The following is an 18,945-nucleotide window of genomic DNA, read 5'->3' on the forward strand; positions in this document are numbered from 1 at the left end:
AGCGGCGGCCACCACCGCCGCTGCCAGAGACGCCTGTGTCGAGGACACAGGCCGCCGCCTCGACATCTCCGTCGGGGCGGCAACAGTCCTCCGCGGCTCCAGGGCGCCTCGCCAAGCGGCAGACGCCCCCGAGCTGGTCGCCCTCGGAGGGTGACGCCCCTCGGGCGAAAAAGCCCCAGCAGGGCTCGAGCCACGCCCGATCTGCCTCCGCTGAAGGGAGGCTTCACCGAGAGGGCTCGGGGCACCCCCGCATCCGTTACGGGGGGAGCGCCTCCTCGGAGTTAGAGGACCTAGTCTAGTCTTTCAGTCTAGTCATTTCCTCTTTTATCCTTTTATCTTTTTCGCGCTATTGCGCTTTTTTACCAGGTGCATTTCTCTCGGTGTTTTTTACCTTTTTTGTGGTCAGTCAGGTATCTGCGTGCGCCTTTGCCTCATGTTATACGCGCCCTTTTTGCGCCTTTTTAACCACGCCTTTTATTCTACAGTGGAACTGTAGAGGCCTCCGGGCCAACTACCAGGACCTACAGTCTCTTATCCGTTGGCGCACACCCCTTGTTTTAGGTCTCCAGGAGACCAAGCTTGCGCCAAATGTCACCCTTGCCATCAAGGGCTACTCTGTTTTTAGGAGAGACCTGGACACCCCTACCATTGCCCATGGAGGTGTGCTTCTGGCGGTTCACCACAGCGTACCTGCGCGGCAGGTGCCGCTGCAGACTCCCCTGCAGGCGGTGGCCGCCAGAGTTGATTTCAACCACCGGGAACTGACTGTGTGCTCCTTATACCTTCCACCAGGTATAGCGCTCCCGGTGGTTGAGCTTCATCGACTTGTCGATGAGCTTCCACCTCCGGTCCTGGTAGTCGGCGATTTTAACGCCCATAGCCTGGCGTGGGGATGCGACACGACTGGCACTCGTGGTCGACTTTTAGAATCTTTTATCCGCGATGAGGCGCTGTGTATTTTAAATACAGGACAGCGCACCCATTTTACAACACCCTCCGGTCAAACATCGGCTCTGGACCTGAGCTTAGTCAGTCCGCGGCTAGCTCAGCTTTTTACCTGGTCCGTCCATGACGACCCACTCGGGAGCGACCACTTCCCAGTGTGGCTGGAGCACCAGGAGTCCCCAGTGTCGGGCAACCGTCCACCTAGGTGGAATGTTCGGAAAGCCGACTGGGGCGAATTCCAGGCCGCTGTAGAGGCCTCTGTTTTAGCCAGAGTCGACGCCTCTGTGATGTCTACAGAGGATTTTACATGTTTACTCAATGACTCCGCAAACGGGTGCATACCCAAGACGTCGAGTCAGCCTCGTCGTCCTCCGGTCCCGTGGTGGACCAAGGAATGCGGAGATGCGATTCGTGCCAGGAAACGCGCTTTTAGAAAGTTTGACCGGAGTAGTACTACTGAGAACCTCATCGCTTTTAAGAGAGCGCGGGCTTTTGCCCGACGCGTTTTAAAGGAGGCAAAGGCTGTTTCATGGCGCACTTATGTAAGTTCCTTAAACCGTTTTACTCCTACGACCCAAATATGGGCACGCATGAAGCGCATTGAAGGCCGGTTCAGCTCTGTTCCGCTTCCGGTTTTAAGAGTGAACAACACGGACATATCTCACCCTTCAGACGTCGCAGAGACGATAGGTCGTGCACTCTATCAGCGCTGCCGAGGAGAGCCGTCCTCACGACCTGCACCAGCCGCCGTGGACTTCAGCACAGCTGAAAATTTGGTGTACAACGAGCCTTTCTCTATGGCTGAGCTCACGTCTGCCATCAGCTCGTTGCGCAGCGTCTCAGAAGGTCCGGATGCTGTCCACAACGACATGCTCCGTCATCTCCCAGCAGTTGCCCTCGAGGCGCTGCTAGCAACCTTCAATTCGCTTTGGGAGACTGGCACTTTCCCTGAGACCTGGCGGGAAGCCACTATCATTCCTATCTTGAAGGCTGGCAAGTCGGGACATGACCCTCTCCATTATCGGCCCATCTCTCTCACATCATCGCTATCAAAGCTGATGGAGAAGATGGTCAATGTGCGTTTTAGCTGGTTTCTGGAACATCATGGTGTTTTTACAAACGCCCAGTGCGGTTTTAGAAAGCACCGCAGCCCTGTTGACCACATTTTAGCCCTTGACACCGAGATACGCACCTGTTTTACTGAAAGGAAGCACCTTGGAGCACTGTTCTTTGATATTGAGGCGGCCTATGACACAGTCTTACGACACAGCATACTTTTCAAAGTATATAAGTACGGCATACGCGGCCGGATGGGCCTCTTTATCGAGAACTTTTTATCGGGTCGTCGGTTTAAAGTCCGAGTCGGTAACCAGTTGTCTAGCAGTTTTATCCAAGAGAATGGAGTCCCTCAGGGAGGGGTGCTTAGTGTGGCGTTATTCGCAGTGGCGATTAACGATATCGCCGATGATCTCCCGGTCTCTATCGGCAGATCGCTTTTTGTTGACGATTTTGCCATCTGGTTCGCCGCTTCCAGCGCTCGGCACATGGCCAGACAACTGCAGCTTGCAGTCAAACGGCTTGAGAAATGGAGCCGTGACAATGGTCTCCGTTTTTCAACGAGGAAGACTGTTGCCATGCATTTCTGTCGCCGCCGCTGCGCCGACCCTACATTGGGTATCCGTCTGTACGGACAGACGATCCCCACGCAGCCGGTGGCGAAGTTTCTTGGTATGACATTTGACGGACGTTTGACGTATAAAGAACATTTTAGAACGCTTCGGGAACGATGTTTTAAATCCCTGAACGTTTTAAAGTGTGTTGCCCGCACATCATACGGTGCGGATCGCAAAACTCTGCTCCTCTTATACCGGTCGATCATCCGATCGAAGCTGGACTACGCGTGCTTTGTTTATGATTCTGCAAGTGAGTCCAGCAAGAAGTCCCTGGACGCAGTACATCACGCTGCGCTCCGCGTTGCCACCGGGGCTTTCCGCACTTCTCCAAAGAGTAGCCTTCTGGCTGAAACGAATGAGCCACCTCTAGCTATTCGTCGCCAGATGCTGGGGATGCGTTACACTTTGAAACTTCGCCAATACCCAACGCATCCGACGTACCCGTACGTCTTTTCACGTCACGCTACTCGATCTGACGGGAGGGTACGACCGTCGTTTGGAGAACGCATGGGAGGTCTTTTTTCAGCTGCTAACATATCCTTGCGTGGCGTTCGGCGTACCTGGGACACGCCCCCTCCACCCTGGAAAAACGCCAATCCGCAAGTGGACCTCTCACTATCGACTGTTAAGAAGGACAACTTGTTGCCTGCTGAGGCGCGAGCCAGAGCCTTAGAGCACATTGCCGTTTATGATGGTTTTATCACGGTTTATACAGACGGCTCGAAGACAACCGAGGGAGCGGGCTGCTCTTTTGTCGCTGGTCGTGACACCCGCTCGTTTTCTCTGCCACCTTCCGCCTCGGTGTTTTCTTCAGAGCTAGTCGCTATAGAGAAGGCTTTGTGTTTCATCGAGGTTTCTGGCAGTCCCTTTTACTTGATTTTATCTGATTCTCTTAGCAGCTTATTGGCCTTACGTACTTTTAACTCAGTTGACCCCATCGTGCGGGACATTTTAACTCGGCTTACGTCGGTGGAGCAATCTGGAAAATCAGTCCGTTTCTGCTGGATTCCCAGTCACGTCGGCATTGAAGGCAATGAGCTTGCTGATGCTGCTGCCAGACGCGCCGCCGCAGCACCCTGCACTCGGCGCTTGCCTCTGCCTGCCCGGGATTTTTATCCGCTGGTGCGACCCTTCATACTTTCAAAGTGGCAGGCAGAGTGGGATTTGTGTGTAAGAAACAAGCTGAGAGAGTTGAAACCAACTCTAGAGCCTTGGCAGTCTTGCCTGCAAGGCAATCGTTTCCAGGAAGTGGTCCTCTGCAGACTCCGTATTGGTCACACATACGCGACGCACAGCTATCTCCTTTCAGGAGGTGAGCAGCCTTTGTGCAACAGGTGTTCCGTGCCTCTAACCGTCGCTCACGTTCTTTTATCTTGCCCACTCTTTGAACGGAACCGGACACGCTACCTGGGCTGTATTGCTCCTGGTACCACTATCCGCCACCTACTGGGTGACGAGTCACCCTGGGTTTTATCCGGCAATATTTTTTCCTTTATCCGTTCGGTCAACTTCCAGGTGATTTACTCAACCTGACCCAATTCCTCTCTAGTCTACTTGTCTAGTCAGTTGACTGTTACGACGCTCTTGCGTTGGTCTATCTTACCTTGCCGTTTTTATCAAGTCTTTTACTTTCTTAGCCTTGGTATATAGAAGGTCTCTTGTTTTGAAACACTTGTTTTATTAGAGTGACGTTATGGGCGCAAAATGACCTTCGCAGTCGGCGCGCCCTAAAGCCCCAATAAACAAACAACAAATTGCTGCTTCAAGCGCTCGACACGCGGCTAGACAGCTGCAGCTCGCCGTAACACGTTTGGAGAGGTGGAGCGGTAAGAATGGTCTTCGTTTTTCCACAGCGAAGACCGTGGCAATGCACTTTTGCCGCCGACGTTGTGACGACCTAGCTTTGGGAATCAAGCTCTACGGACAGATGATTCCCACTCGGCCGGTGGCGAAGTTTCTTGGGATTTATTTTGACAGTCGCTTGACGTATAAGGAACATTTTAGAACGCTTCGGGAACGGTGTTTTAAATCCCTGAACGTTTTAAAATGTGTTGCTCGCACATCTTATGGTGCGGACCGTAGGACCCTTCTTCTCCTGTACCGATCGATAGTTCGGTCGAAGCTGGATTACGCTTCTTTTGTCTACGATTCAGCGAGCCAATCCAGCAAAAAGGTCCTCGACGCAGTCCATCATGCTGCAATCCGTGTCGCCACCGGAGCATTCCGCACCTCGCCCAGCAGCAGCCTTCTTGCTGAGGCGCACGAGCCGCCTCTATCCCTACGCCGCCAGATGCTTGGGATGCGCTATGCGCTGAAACTGCGTCAGTTCCCGACGCATCCGACGTATCCGTACGTCTTCTCCACCTACTACACTCGACTTGACAGAGCGCGACAATCGCTCTGCTTTGGAGCGCGCATGAGAGGTCTCTTCTCCGCAGCCAACATAGGTTTACGTGTCGTACGACGTAGCTGGGGTACGTCCTCTCCGCCTTGGAAACACGCAAAACCTCAAGTAGATCTCTCACTCTCCGAAGTTAAAGGGACTATCCCACCTTCTAAAATGTTGTTAAAACCAGTTAAATTGTGCCCGACTTTATAGATTGGATGACCAGGAACACCATTCTGGCATTTATTTTTCATTAAACATCTTAGGCTTCCCATATTCCAAACACAAACTTTCAAATATGTGACGTCACAGCCCAAAATTACCTCCTTCCCCAGGCCACATTACTGTCATAAAGCTGATTCTTTTTACTCTGTAGGCACCACAACAAAGTTCAGACCAAGTTTTAAGCGATTTTTCAACGAACAAACCCATTTGAATCAGAATGACTAAACGAGGTGACGTCACACTAACGGTCGCTCATGTTGAAGATAGGGCCTTGTACAAGGCCCATTTTCAAATGAAGGGAACGAATTTCTTCAACACCAAGAGGCCGCGGGGGTTGCAACCTAGATAGATAGTGGTTTCTGAACCTCGCCGCAAACTTGGCTATCTCAACTCAAACCCCATGTTAAAGGTGGGATAGTCCCTTTAAGAAGGATGACTTGCTGCCTTGTGAGGCGCAAGTCAGGGCCTTGCAACACATCGTCTCGTACGATGGTTTTAACACCGTTTTTACAGACGGATCAAAAACGCCTGAGGGAGTGGGATGTGCTTTTATCGCAGGTCGCGATACCCGCTCATTCTCTCTACTTTCTTTTGCCTCGGTGTTTTCATCTGAGCTAGTCGCCATCGAGAAGGCTCTGTGTTTTATCGAGGTGTCGGACGGCCTTTCTTACTTGATTTTATCGGACTCCCTAAGTAGCCTTTTGGCGTTACGGAGTTTTAATCCAGTTGACCCGATCGTTCAAGACATTTTAGCTCGACTTCAGTCAGTGGAACAATCGGGAAAATTTGTTCAGTTTTGCTGGATTCCCAGCCACGTCGGCATACACGGCAACGAGCTGGCAGATGCGGCCGCGAGGCGCGCGGCCGCAGCCTCCTGCACTCGACGTCTGCCATTGCCGGCGCGTGACCTTTATTCGGCTGTGCGATCTTTCATTATCCCGCGCGGGGCTGGGGGGGGGGGTAAATTTTACCTCCCCCTCGCGAATTTTTGCAATATCTAAAAAGCGGCGGCGCGCAGCGCCGCCAAACTTTCAGTACCTTTTCTTACATCAATTTGACACGTTCCCTGAAAATTTGAGCGAAATCCGTCGGAAATTTTTGAGAAATTGACGTTTTAGTGACGTCATGTTCGCCATTATCGCCTCAAAAACGGCAAAAGTTCAAACGCCGCTAACATCTGCATTTTTAAAGGAATCAAGACGTAACAAAAAAAGGATATACGTAATTCTACTTTGTCTATCAAATGGCTATCTCGGTTTTTTGAAAATTTTGGATTTTGACCCAATTTTTTTCAAAAAACTGACTTTTTTGGGAAAATAACTATAAAATCCAAAAATTTTAGTGTATCGAAAAAACCGGAATATATGTCAGAGAAGTGGTCTATGTGCACCTACATACCAAGTTTTAGTAGAATCGGTTCAAAAATGTGGGAGTTATTCAAAATTGTATGACGTCACGACACACAAAAATTTTGCAAAATGACTTTTTTGGAAGTTCTATACCTCGTACGGAAACAAAAATAGCACCAGTCGATTCGCCGTGAAAAACTGCATCAGATAGACACCTTTTTAGACCTTAACAACCAACTTCAAAATTTGACCTCACTTGACCTGACCTTGACCTGACCTCGACCTGAAATTCATCCAGAGGTGGTCCATATCACTTATTGAGTGTGCCTATTGAATTCTATGAGTAAAATGACCCATAAAACATGTGTCGCACATGCCCTTTCTATATTTTGTTTTTGGTGACCTGACCTGACCTGACCTGACCTTGACCTTGACCTCTGAATGATATTGTGTTGCAACGAATATTGTCTTGGTAGCCTAAGAACACGTTTTGGGCGATCAGTCTCAGTCCATGACTCCATTCTTCGGCAACTACGGTGCAAGGCCGATACTGTAGGAACTTGCAATTTGTACCCTTGACCTGACCTTGACCTTGACCTCAAACTTAAAATTAAGTACATGTTTTTAGTTGTTCGTGATGAGATCTTTTGATTGGGGTTTGAATTTTCCAAATCGGACCATTAGTTCGGGAGATAACAGGGGGGGGGGTAAATTTACCCCCCCCCCCCCCCAGCCCCGCGCGTTCGGCTGGAGACCCCAGCCCCGCGCGGGTTATCTCTGAGTGGCAGGCAGAGTGGAGCCTACGTGGAGGCGGAAAGCTCCGTGAGGTGAAGCCGACTTTGGAGCCATGGAGGTCTTGCTTGCAAGACAACCGGTCCAACGAGGTGATCTTGTGCAGGCTCCGAATCGGCCATACATATGCCACGCATGGCCACCTCCTCCGCGGAGACGAGCAGGCCATTTGCAACGGTTGTTCCGCGCCTCTTACCGTCGCTCACGTGCTCTTATCTTGTCCACTTTTAGAACCAGACCGGACACGCTACCTCGGCCGCATCGCTCCGGGTACCACTGTCCGCCACCTGCTGGGTGACGAGTCACCCTGGGTTTTATCTGGCAACATCTTTTCCTTTATCCGTGCAGTCAAATTCCAAGCGATTTATTCGACCTGACCCAAATCCTCTCTAGTCTTCTTGTCTAGTCAGTTGTCTTTTACGACGCTCTTGCGTTGTTTTATTTTACCCTGTCTTTTTTGTAAAGTCTTTTACTTTCTAGTCTTGATATCTAGAAAGTTTCTTCTTTTGAAACACTTGTTTTACTAGCGCGACGTTATGGGCGCAAAATGACCTTTGCAGTCGACGCGCCCTAAAGCCCCAATAAACAACAAAAAAACGTTGCATTCATCTTGCCTGCCAAACTTAGTTGCTTAGCAATCGCTGCTAGTTTCAGAGCAATCTTTAATGCGGTGTAGCTAGAGCGAGCCTTTGCCTTTTCTCGAACTTTGAGGTGAGGTCACTTGCTTACCTTGACGGTCTGACCCTAGATGACCTATGGCTGAACTTCTCCAGCTTATGCGGTAAAGGTGTATTCGCCGCCATTTTGGGGATGCCTATTCGCGGAAAACCCTCAGGGCACGTGTATACCCCCCCCCCCTCACGACGCCGACTATCGCTGACTATATAGCTCTATGCATATTTTTCAGGTCGTTTCGCCCAATGGGCGAGATTTAACCCTGTGCTGTTGCGCTCAGCGATGACACGTTGACGAATGGATAGATCACCGAACACAGGCGGCGTCGGCGTCGGCTCATCGGCGCCCATCTGTTGCCGGACGAGCCGCGCGGCCGGCCGACCTCTGCCGACTGCCAGGTCGATCGGCCCGGCTGGTCACGTGAGCCCGCCGCCGCGCCAGCGCCGTGGTCACGTGTCTGTTCGTCGGCGTCTGCGCGCGTGCATCAGCTGGCGAGGCAAGGTCGGCCCGGTCACTGGACTAGTGCGGCGCGACCGACGGCGGTGGGTGAGTGTGGTCGCGGCCGACGGGTCAGCGCGGCAATGGCGTCGTGGTCGACGGCAGGTCAGTGCGGGCGACGGCTGCCGCAGGCCGGTACCTCTGGCGACGCGGCACAGTTCCGGCCCGGCTAGTGCTGCGGGAGGGGTGATGTACTTTTCTATCAGGTGTATGTGGGTAGCAGAAATTTGGCGCGCATTGCCGATGGAATTGGCTGGAACTGGCATCGCTCGCCACAGGCCCCTATTTTCACAACATTGCGAACATTTGATTGGCAGTGGTAGGTAGTCAGAGGTCCGGTGAATTTGGTTGCATGCCAGCATGTAAAAATTCAGCTGCAGTCATTTGCCACTAGTCACTAATTTTAACTTGCAAACCAGCATTCGTGTTTGGACTGGCGAACGTGGCTGGGGGCCTCTGCATTATGCAACTGAGGCCATGGTCGTGTTTCACGGCTGCCGCTGGCCCTCACTAGCACTACTGCGCCTTCGGTTTCCATGGAAACATCAGCAAATCTCGTGAGCGTCCGAGTCCGCTGATGTTTCCATGGAAACCGAAAGCGCAGTGCGCTATTGAGTGTTAGCGGCGTGCCGTGAAACAGGGCTCATGTCACATGTGGCGTCATTCACATTTCTTAACATTATTCGGTTTTGTGCTTCTATTATTGCAGTTCAAAGCTGTGAAGACGATCTGGCTGTGTGTATGCAAATCGGCTGGCGTAGACCACCGCCTCCGACGCTCGGTTATGTGATCGGCTTGATGTGAGGTCAAATTTGAAGGTAGATTGCTCAATATCGTCTTCGACCAATATCTTTTTTCAGGTGGTCAGCGATATGCCATTCTTTTTTATGAAGTTTTTTTTCAAATGCATGCGTGAAAAAAATGTGTCGAGATCATTTTGCTCTCCGCAGATAATGCTCTCACGTTTCGTCTATTTTCTGCCGACAGATGGCGGTCAGCGCTGAGCCGATCGGCGTCCATGGCAGCTGCCGGCCCTGGCGACCCGTCCGACAGCGACCGAGAGCCGGGCACGCCGCTGTGTCTGGCGCTGCTGCGCTCCGCGTGTCACACGGTGGCCGCCGACGGCGCGCTCCAGTCGGCCGCCACGGGGCCGCCGGCCGCCGCCGTCATCACCGACGGGCCGCGCCGCAGCCGCACGCTGGCCGACGCCGCCGACGCGGACGCCTTCTTCGAGTATGACCTGGAGGGCGGCACAGCGGCGCCGGCGGCCGGACACGGCGGCGGCGGCGGCGACACGGGCTGCGCGCTCACCTCGCCGGCCGACCGGACGGACGGCAGCGGGGACCGCTCTCCGGGGGCGGCTGCCGCTGAGAACGGCCTGCGCCAGTCCGCCGCACAGCCCGCCGCGCCGGCCGCCGGCGACTGCGGCGATGTTGAGCCCCGCCCGGACCGCCACCTGTACGAGAACCCGCTGGCCGGCGCGGTGCCGGTGGGTGCGCGCCACGTTACCAGCCGGCCCCAGCAGAGTCCCAGTGAGAAGGTGGACGCCTGGCTGCTCACCTGTCAGGAGGAGGGCGCCGAGATGCCCTCCGAAGAGCTCTGTCCGCCGCCGGCCGCCGCCGACCTCCCGGAGGCGCCCGATGATGACACAGAGGACGCCCTGACGGACGCCGACGAGCTCGATATCGGCGAGCTGCTCAGCCGCGGCTGTCAGCTGCTCGAGCTCGAGCTGGAGCAGCCGGCGGCCGGCCAGGACTGTCGGCCGGCGGAGACCGAGCTCGCCGCTCCGGACGGCGGGGACGGCGCCGAGATCGGGTCGCCGCAGGACGACGACACCACCACCGGCTCGGAGAGCGGCGTGTCGTCCTCAGAGTTCCTCGCGCCGGACCAGTTCAAGAAGCGCAGCTCCTCACTCAAGTCGAGCAAGACGCCGCCGCTCACGCCCGGCCGCAAGAAGTACGTGCGGTTCGCGGACGCGCTGGGCCTGGAGCTGCAGCAGATCCGCACGTTCCGCGACGAGGCGCCGGCGGTGCCGCGCTCGGCGCTCCCCGGCGCCGACTCGGAGCTGCTGGCCGGATCGCCGGACTCGCCGCTGTTCGGCCTGGGCCCGCGGTTCGGCGGCGCCGAGCCCGTTGGCCAGCGGCAGCTGGTGCCCATGTTTCTGCAGCCCTCCAGCGGGCTGGGCTTCGAGGAGCGGCTGCGCCGAGACAAGGTGTGTCTGATCGGAGTCACCACCCACCAGGAGGACTGGTCGGTGCGCGGCGTGGTGCGCGTGCTGAACATGGACTACTACAAGTCGGTGTGCGTGCGCTACACGCTGGACGAGTGGCGCACTTGGTCGGACGCGACCGCCAGCTACGTGCAGGGCTCGTGTGACGGGTTCGCAGACCGGTTCCACTTCACCCTGTATTGCAGCACGCTGGCGGCCGGCCAGCGGCTACATTTTGCCATTGTGTTCCGCTGTCTGGGACAGGAGTTCTGGGACAACAACCACGGCAACGACTACACGGTGTTGTGCGCGCTGCAGCGGCCGGCGCCGCCCGATAGCTGGGGCGCGTCGCGCTTCTGACCCTTCGCTTGGCAGCGGTCGGCCGGCGACACCGCCGGCTCGGCGACGCTGCGCTGAGGCGAGTGGAGAGCGGGCACCGGCTCTCCACCCACCCAGCGGGCGGCGGGCGGGCTGTGGACCGCCACCAGTCGGTATCTTTCCTCTCCAGGGAGGCCCGCACCCGCCCGCCGGAGTCGGTGCGGCGACCGACCCGCTGCCAAGCGTTCAGATCTGGCCAGTGATCTGGCTGTGTGTGTGTGTATGTGCTCGCGGACGGCGTTGTTGTCTGTTGTGCCGGTCTCACCGGGTCGTGGCCGCGCCGGGTTTGTCGATGACGTGAACTGTGATAGCACAGGGCTGAACTGGCCGAGCGCACAGCTGGCCTGGTGTCTGAAGGGGACTGTGGCCGGCGGCGGCCCACTGCGAGCGCCAAAGGACGGACGGCGAGAGGAGGCCTAGCTTGTCCGCGCAGGCTTCCTAATCCAGCATACATTGTGTTACAGCGTTGTTGTCCTCAGAGCTTTAATGCCAAGCAAATAACAGTGACGCATACCATGCATATTGCATAGCAATGGAGAGCTGCCACGAAATATTACGAATAGTTAATGAGTGTATTCCTAGTTCAATACAACAGGGTGACCAGTGTTCGGAGCTCTTTTGGAGGTGCCTGCCTATTGTACGGGTGACAGCTGAGAACGAGCCAGTGACCGTAAATCCCGCCTAATAGTCCGGACCACCACTACCGTGGCCGTCTGGGAGGGACGTCATCATATGTAGAAGATTATTGGTAGCTAACGTGGTGGGAGAGTTGTATACTATATGGAATCGGATAAATTACAGCACACTGGAACGGAGCGGCGCTGGAACGGCTCAAGCGGTGCCAGGCACGCCAGGTTTATCAAACCTTTTTGTTTGTAGCCGAACGGGTTTTTCATTTGGTTCGATGTGTAGAATCGGACTTCAAAAATAGTGTTGTACTTGGGAGAGGTCAATCTCACTTTCTATCTTAATTTTTGCAGGAATTGCATGTTTCTTCGGGAACAAAATGAGAGAGTAGTAGTCTACCACAGAGACTTTCATACGCCATGCCCTACGAATCGTATGTCACATATAGCTCACATTAGCTTTACAGAAAGCCCGCAGGTCACTCAGAAGAGTAAAAGCGATATCAGCGTTCCTGTTTTCTCATTATTAATTCTTTCAAAACAATTCAAAACAGTACAATCAGCAGTCAGCACACTCAAGTTCCCAGCACTGCGTGGTACATGTAAATTGGCAACACACGGCACATGTTACGCATTAGGAAACACGCGAGCAACACATTTCAGACATGTGTACACACTAGCTACAGTTGTATTTCAGTTCCTACACCACTTCGAGATTAAAGATGCTGGAATGGATGGAACAGCATGTTTAACGCCCTCGAAAACAATACTCGTAACCGCAGCTGTGAAAAGGCGGCATAAGCGCGTGATGATGGAAGTGCTGCACGGTTTTCGAAATACTGTGTTCCCCACACACTGCACGTAGGTAGTTCGATGAGTTCCAAACACATCACCCAATGAGTTCGATGAGTTCCAAACACATCACCTAATGGCAGTGCGCCACAGCCGCGGAGATGTAATCGGACCGTTCGGCCGAGGAATCCTACTCCGACCGTTCTGCACGCGGTCGCCCTGGCGCCCGGTGCCGCACACCGGCGGGGCACGCCACAGCCGCGGAGTTGGAGTCTGGCCGCTCTGCACACTACTACATAGCTCCCAGGGCGCCCGGTACCGGCAGGTTGCTGCGCCACAGCCGCAGGATTGGAGGCTCATCCTCCTGGTCGGTCAGGCGCCCGGAGCCACGCGCCGGCAGGGTGCGCCGCTCAGCCGAGGAAGCCGCGGATCTGGCGGTCCTCGATCTGTTCCTCGACCTGCAGTTGTTCGGTCAGTGTCCGGTTCAGCACGGCGCCGAGCTCGGCCGCCATCTGTCGACAGAGCACACGGAGCAGGCAGCTCGGTGAACACGAACAGGCCCAGAACGACAAATCGTGGATGGATTGAGTAATGAGATCCACAGGAACAGAAGATTAGTGGACGCTGAACGTAGCTAGTGGAAAAAATGCAACGTAATATGTACTGAGAGCTTCAACTGCAGTGCCGACACCATATTACAAAAAAAAACACGATCGGAAGAGCTGACCTCTAGTGCGCTGGCGACGGTGGTCGGGTGGAAACTGCCTCGGCCCGCCTTGGTGACGGCGGTCACCAGGCCGCCAGCGGTGACCGCCGTCACCAGGGAGGCCTTGCTGCAGGCCTCCTCCTCCTGGGTCGGGTCCACGATACACTCGCTGTCCACCTGCAAACGGGCGGGACGGGAACAATATCAGCCACCGACCGAGTCGGGCCCACGATGTTACACTCACTGTCCACTTGCCGGACGGCGGGACGCAAGCAGGTGAACGGATCCACACCAAGCGGATAGTAATAGTTTCTCTTATAGGTAGCTCTTATAGTTTCTGCATTGCCGGATTTCACAGACAAGCAATCGGTCAACCAAGTAGGTTTGTTGTAAAATTAAACGATCTATAATTTGTGCCAGTCTCTTTGCACGATCAGACATGACACCAGTGCACTCACCAGCAGCAGAGTGACCAGGCAGGGCGCATTCTCCACATCGAGCCGCAGCAACTTGAAGGGGTCGTCCGACAGCTCGACGTCGACCCGGCCGCTGTCGGCACTGCTGACGTCCAGCTCGGGCACGCGGGCGTTAAACAGAGCCGCCTTCACGGCGCACGAGACGGCGTCGTACAGGTTGCCGCCGCACTCCAGGATCTGCCGGTCGGACCGAAGGGCACTCAGGCTGGCTGAGGGTCGGGGGACGAGTCGCCGGGCACAGTAACGGAGCTGGGCACACTTACCACCAACCGCCACATCTAGCGCGAGTCGTGCAATTAAGTTTGAAATAGAGTCCGTAAAATCGTTTCAGGCCATTCCCAGCAGTAACTATTCGGAACCTTCAAGTTGCCGCAGAACAGACAAACCCAGTGCCACTCTAAGCCGGGATCGGAAGGGAAACGGTGCGATGCCAGACAGAAAGTGGCCGAGGGAGGTGGGCCGGCCGCGGGGGCCGCTGCGGTCCTCTCACCAGTATGTCCACGTAGAGTATCCAGCACTGGCGGGCCGGCACGATGGATAGCGGCCGCAGGTCGAGCGCCGACGGGCTGGCGTAGGCCCGCGTCAGGCAGCTGGCAATGCTGCCCGCCAGCGCCTCGCCGCCGCGACCCTCGAATTCGGGAGAGGCGTTGGCCGAGCTGGTGGGGACAAATTCGAGTCAAAAACAACCACAGACCAGCTCACTGGAGACGGTACCGAATCACACACATTGCACCCACAACGACCGCAAAATGAGTGACAAGCAACTCGAGAATATCCAACATTCGTAATGGCGGACCACAGGCTGGAAGGAGCGGCGCAATGACGGTACCTCAGCTGGCGGGGTATCGGTATGTCGTACGCAACATTGCATTTATCTTGAATCTTTGCGTAATTTTAGGGTAGTAGTGGCAGGATGGCGGCGGTACGGGGGAACGGGGTGACTGGGCTCGAAAACGGTTAGTGAGGTGAAGGGTGATTTGACTGGGATAGATGGGGCCGCAGGACCAGGTCAGGACCGTGGAGCCAGACACAGTGAGCTGTTCACCAGTCAGCCCTGCCTCACCAGTCGACGGAGAACTGGAGTCGTCCGGCGCGCGGCCGCTCCGGCAGCGGCTCGCCCACCTCTGCCTTGACGCCGACCAGGACGTCGGTGGTGGCCAGCCGGAGCCGGGCCGAGCCGGCCGCGTGCGTCACCAGGCCCGTCTCCAGCTCCATGGGACGGTAGTCGCGCCGCCGCCGTCCGTCCGTCCGGTGGTCCTCCTGCAACGCCGCGCGCTCTCGATGTCTGGTCTCCACTCACAACTACTTAAATGAACATCATTTAAGTTTGCATAACAATAATTTCAAATGTGTTTTTCTCTTTTGAAATTGACAGTTTTCCATTAAAACCTCAAACCATCCCATCACTTATGCAATAATTTGGTTCAAGCCTCAATTGGTATAACTGAAGACACTTAGCAACTTAAACTACTGTACTAGTTACATGAGGTGTTTTTATATGCTGATTCAACTTTCTGAAATAAGTAATGCTTCATAGTCACATGATCAAATGAAAAGTAACCTAAGTCATTTCAGTTTAACATGTTTAATAAAAGTAAGTTAAAAAGTAAACTAAGTTTAATAAAACAAGCAATTATCACCTGTATTCCATGAATAAGAAATATCTTCTCAGCCTCACTCAAAAGAACTTCAGCCATATTTAATAGTTCTGTCCTTTATCTTCAACACATTACCATGAGTTTTTTCCAACAACCTGCATAGAATAAATCATTAACACCACAGAAAGACATAACTGAATTTCCATTGCAAAAGGCTGCTCTGCAAGTACATACCCACTTCAAGCAAGACCTGGTAAAACCAGATGCACCAAAATTGATGGGCGACACACATAACTTTTCTGGGGGACCATGCATAGTCTAGCTTGGCAATTATACCTACCTACACAATGCAACAAAAATAAAACAAAGAAAAACAAGCTTTAACAACAGATAAAAATGTTCTAATTCACCATCAGGGCAATAGCTTTGCAGTAGTGCTCTTTGCTCAAGGCCACTAGGCACTAGCAGATACAAAAGAATGAAATGACTTATTGTGATGGGCATACTCCCCATATTTTCACATTTTCAGAAACTCTTAATACCTATCTGGATTCCTTAGCATGCCTTTCTTTACACTGAAAGAAACATTTCCTTAACAAGATACATATATCATACACCCATTAACTTTACTGAAGGAAACAGTGAGGGCTCATCAAATTCAGGCTCCTCAGAAGCAGCAACTTTAACCAAGGTATACAGAACATCTATATACCCTGGTCTATAGGATGACGGTGAAAACAAGGCGCCTGGGGACAGAAACATTTCCTTAACAAGATACATATATCATACACCCATTAACTTTACTGAAGGAAACAGTGAGGGCTCATCAAATTCAGGCTCCTCAGAAGCAGCAACTTTAACCAAGGTATACAGAACATCTATATCAGTAGGCGGAACTATGGTCATGAGTACCCAAATATAGGAACGTTCCCATTTTTGGGAACCGAGTTCCCAAATATGGGAACGGGCGTTCCCATTTATGAGAACGGAAGGCAATTTTTCGGCCGTTCGCCCACTAAAACTCATAAGTGCATCACGTCTCAAAAAAGTGCACGCTAATTAAAGTATCTACTAAATCTCCATAAAGTTATCTTTAATCTGACCGTGGAACAAGGAAATTGACCGTGGAATGATATTTTTAATGATTTTTTAAAAATGACAGAATGGTGGAAATATGGGTTATACGACATTTAACATGCAATTTTAAGGAAAATGAAGCATTATTTTAGTTTGAGGTAAAGTATAATAATTTTCGCCTGGTTATGAACTTTCATACTATCGACACCAGATGCTGACAAATGCAAGCGAAGACGCGGACGGTCCCGAGGTAATATTGTTGACTTTTGGTGTCGGGGTGGACGACCGCGTGGAACGTGAGTGAATTTACCGAACTACTTTTGTAAACTCAGTTTAAGTGGTTGAAAATTATTCAGCTGTATTTTATCAACCCTGAAAGACGTATTTTATTTGGATGCTAGCTGTTTAGCGTTGCTTTTAAGGAGCGTCATGAGCGTGATTTTTGCCTTCGGTATTTTTAAGCACGACCGTTTTGGGGGAATTTCTTTTATGCAGGTCGCCCTGTGTGGCTTATTTATAATTTTTATGCTGATTTTGATCATTTCTCGTGCCCATCCTACCAGGCTTTTTGCCACTTACTCTCATTAAGAAAGGAAAAAACTAGATTTTCATCGGGACTAGGTGTTTTGAGAGTGAAACATCTCAGCGTTCCCATTTTTGGATACTTAGTTGTGCTCGTCAACCATCAGTGTTAAACAGACAGGTGCTTGACATGTCTCCACCCTCGGCGCGGACGGTGGATATAGATATGGAAGACCTTGTTGAACATCGCTGAGCGTTGTGAATTACGTAATCCTGCAGAGGGGGCGTGCCCGCTGCGGGATCGACGGGAATAAGAGCGCAGAAGACCCGGTGAAACATGCGGCGGTCTTGCCGGAAAGGTCATCTTATGATTGTTGCGTTAACAATAACCTGCGGCATTGGATGTGATGCTTGTTAATGAAAAGAACCCGTGAAAGGCGTCGGTGAAATCGTTCCCAATTTTGGGTACGCCGTTCCTATAATAAGGAACGCTTGCAGCGCCAGTGTACGAGAGCATTCCCAAATCTGGGCACTCGGCCCGGGCGGTGGAATGCTTTAGAAATAGAGGAACGATTTGAAGCTACGATGGGCCTTACAATATCAAACTCTTTCCCAACAATATTGAGACCAATATCAGGCGGTTCACGATCGTTTTATATTTTTTGGACGTCATTTAACGGTTCTTTTTCTTGTTTTAAACAATGCCTACATGGCGTTCCCATATTTGGGTTTATCGTTCCCAAACATGGGAACGAAAATGCGTTCCCAAAAATGGGCACGCTTGACCATAGTTCCGCCTGATATACCCTGGTCTATAGGATGACGGTGAAAACAAGGCGCCTGGGGTGACTTGATCAAGGCTCTTGAAATTTACCTACACAAACCAAGTGACAATCACTGTGTAAAAGGCATCGAGAGGGGGAGAACTTTTCAATAGTCGCAGGACCAAATATGACTTTCGGCGCCGTTTTCAACGGCATCCGGTCTATAGACTCAAGCTACCCTAAACAAACGCTCCCATCCCCTCGGATTAGGATCCTGATCCCACTCCCCAGAAAGATGCCTAGGAAGCACAAGATGTGGCATTATTTAGGCCACATCAAGGCCAAAGGTCTTGGTAGGTATTGGTGTTACCCAAGACGGATTCTGTAGCATGCCTTCGTGACCTTAGCATGAGTCACAAAGCTGATGTCCAGTGAATGAATTTTAAAATGAATGCAGAAATATTTAGGAATCCAACTCAGCACACACAAACAACACACAAACAGGCACTATAGCTATAGCCCAAAGTAAGCCTGAAGTTTATGAAACGTGCGAATAGTATTTGCACAGCACGTGGCGATCTGTTCAGTGTTATTTTTTATCACCACGCTGCTGCCTGGCTCGTGATTCACCGCTTCTCATTGGTCAATGAGATGTTGTCCTTCAGGCGCGAACCAGAGGGCTGTTCACGGACGCTGTGTGCGGTCGGACCGCACACAGCCTCCAAGCTCCGCCCACTGCGTCCCTACGTCAGCCTTGCGTCACCGCACACAGCGACCGCTGTGGCCGGTCGGGACTGGCCACAGCGGACCGTCCACCGCACGCAGCCGTGACGTCAGAGCCGCCTACCCATCCCCTACCCCCACGCCTGCTGGACGTACCGCACACACCGCACGCAGCAGTGTGCGGTGCCCGTGAACACCCCTCAGTATAAGCCAATGAGGGCAGAGAAGCGCTACCCAGAATGAACACTTCTTTGTAACAGCCACACCATGAATGTACCATAAAACAGTCTTCAGGGATGCCAGAAAGGCACTGCTATTTTACTGCCATCCAAGGCCATATATAGTTGCCATCGTAGCCGTCTAACAAATCAGCAAATATTGGACGAATGAAACAGAAACGATATCATGCAATCTAATTCCAAAATTGCGTAGTTGGCTTTTCAGAAAAAAGCAGCATTGAGCGACAACGGTGACTTTAAAAAATCCAAATCTTGGCTCCTTGTATCTTGAACGTTGCAATAGAAAGGTACC

The 18,945-nt window shown here is 52.7% G+C and overlaps 2 protein-coding genes across 11 annotated transcripts; one reads left to right on the top strand and one right to left on the bottom strand.

The window, feature by feature from the left end:
* The first annotated feature begins 7,889 nt into the window (after window positions 1-7,889).
* Window positions 7,890-11,736, top strand: LOC122384570 (glycogen-binding subunit 76A-like). Of its 2 annotated transcripts, none has more exons than XM_043372112.1 (2): window positions 7,890-8,648; window positions 9,531-11,736. In XM_043372112.1, exon 2 carries the CDS (start codon window positions 9,562-9,564, stop codon window positions 11,110-11,112), a length of 1,551 nt encoding a protein of 516 aa, XP_043228047.1. In that variant the 5' UTR covers window positions 7,890-8,648; window positions 9,531-9,561; the 3' UTR covers window positions 11,113-11,736. The 2 variants fall into 2 exon arrangements, with proteins under 2 accessions (XP_043228047.1, XP_043228055.1); XM_043372120.1 differs by having other exon boundaries at window positions 7,890-8,591.
* Window positions 11,737-12,259: 523 nt separating this feature from the next.
* On the bottom strand, window positions 12,260-18,644 carry LOC122384581 (exosome complex exonuclease RRP42-like). 9 transcript variants are annotated; one of them, XM_043372166.1, is made up of 8 exons: window positions 18,619-18,644; window positions 18,351-18,367; window positions 15,371-15,483; window positions 14,794-14,990; window positions 14,221-14,386; window positions 13,713-13,907; window positions 13,276-13,431; window positions 12,260-13,060 (listed from the first exon to the last, which is right to left on the bottom strand). In XM_043372166.1, exons 3-8 carry the CDS (start codon window positions 15,425-15,427, stop codon window positions 12,959-12,961), a joined length of 873 nt encoding a protein of 290 aa, XP_043228101.1. In that variant the 5' UTR covers window positions 15,428-15,483; window positions 18,351-18,367; window positions 18,619-18,644; the 3' UTR covers window positions 12,260-12,958. The 9 variants fall into 9 exon arrangements, with proteins under 9 accessions (XP_043228101.1, XP_043228109.1, XP_043228086.1 ...); XM_043372174.1 differs by lacking the exon at window positions 18,619-18,644 and having other exon boundaries at window positions 18,322-18,367; XM_043372151.1 differs by lacking the exons at window positions 18,351-18,367; window positions 18,619-18,644 and adding an exon at window positions 18,194-18,264.
* Between the last annotated feature and the right edge of the window lie 301 nt (window positions 18,645-18,945).

This window comes from Amphibalanus amphitrite, unplaced genomic scaffold, assembly GCF_019059575.1.
Source record: "Amphibalanus amphitrite isolate SeventyFive unplaced genomic scaffold, NRLGWU_Aamphi_draft 000014F_arrow, whole genome shotgun sequence".
Taxonomy (NCBI): Eukaryota; Metazoa; Arthropoda; class Thecostraca; order Balanomorpha; family Balanidae; genus Amphibalanus; species Amphibalanus amphitrite.

Bases quoted from the DNA above. Each gene is read 5' to 3' on its own strand.
- LOC122384570 (XM_043372112.1), top strand. From the start codon at position 9,562: ATGGCAGCTGCCGGCCCTGGCGACCCGTCCGACAGCGACCGAGAGCCG.
- LOC122384581 (XM_043372166.1), bottom strand. From the start codon at position 15,427: ATGGCTGAAGTTCTTTTGAGTGAGGCTGAGAAGATATTTCTTATTCAT. The intron at 14,991-15,370 runs GTGATAATTGCT...GCGGCGTTGCAG, and splicing joins TTCTTATTCATGGAATACAG to GAGGACCACCGGACGGACGG. The intron at 13,432-13,712 runs GTGAGTGCACTG...GCCCGTTTGCAG, and splicing joins GCCTGGTCACTCTGCTGCTG to GTGGACAGCGAGTGTATCGT.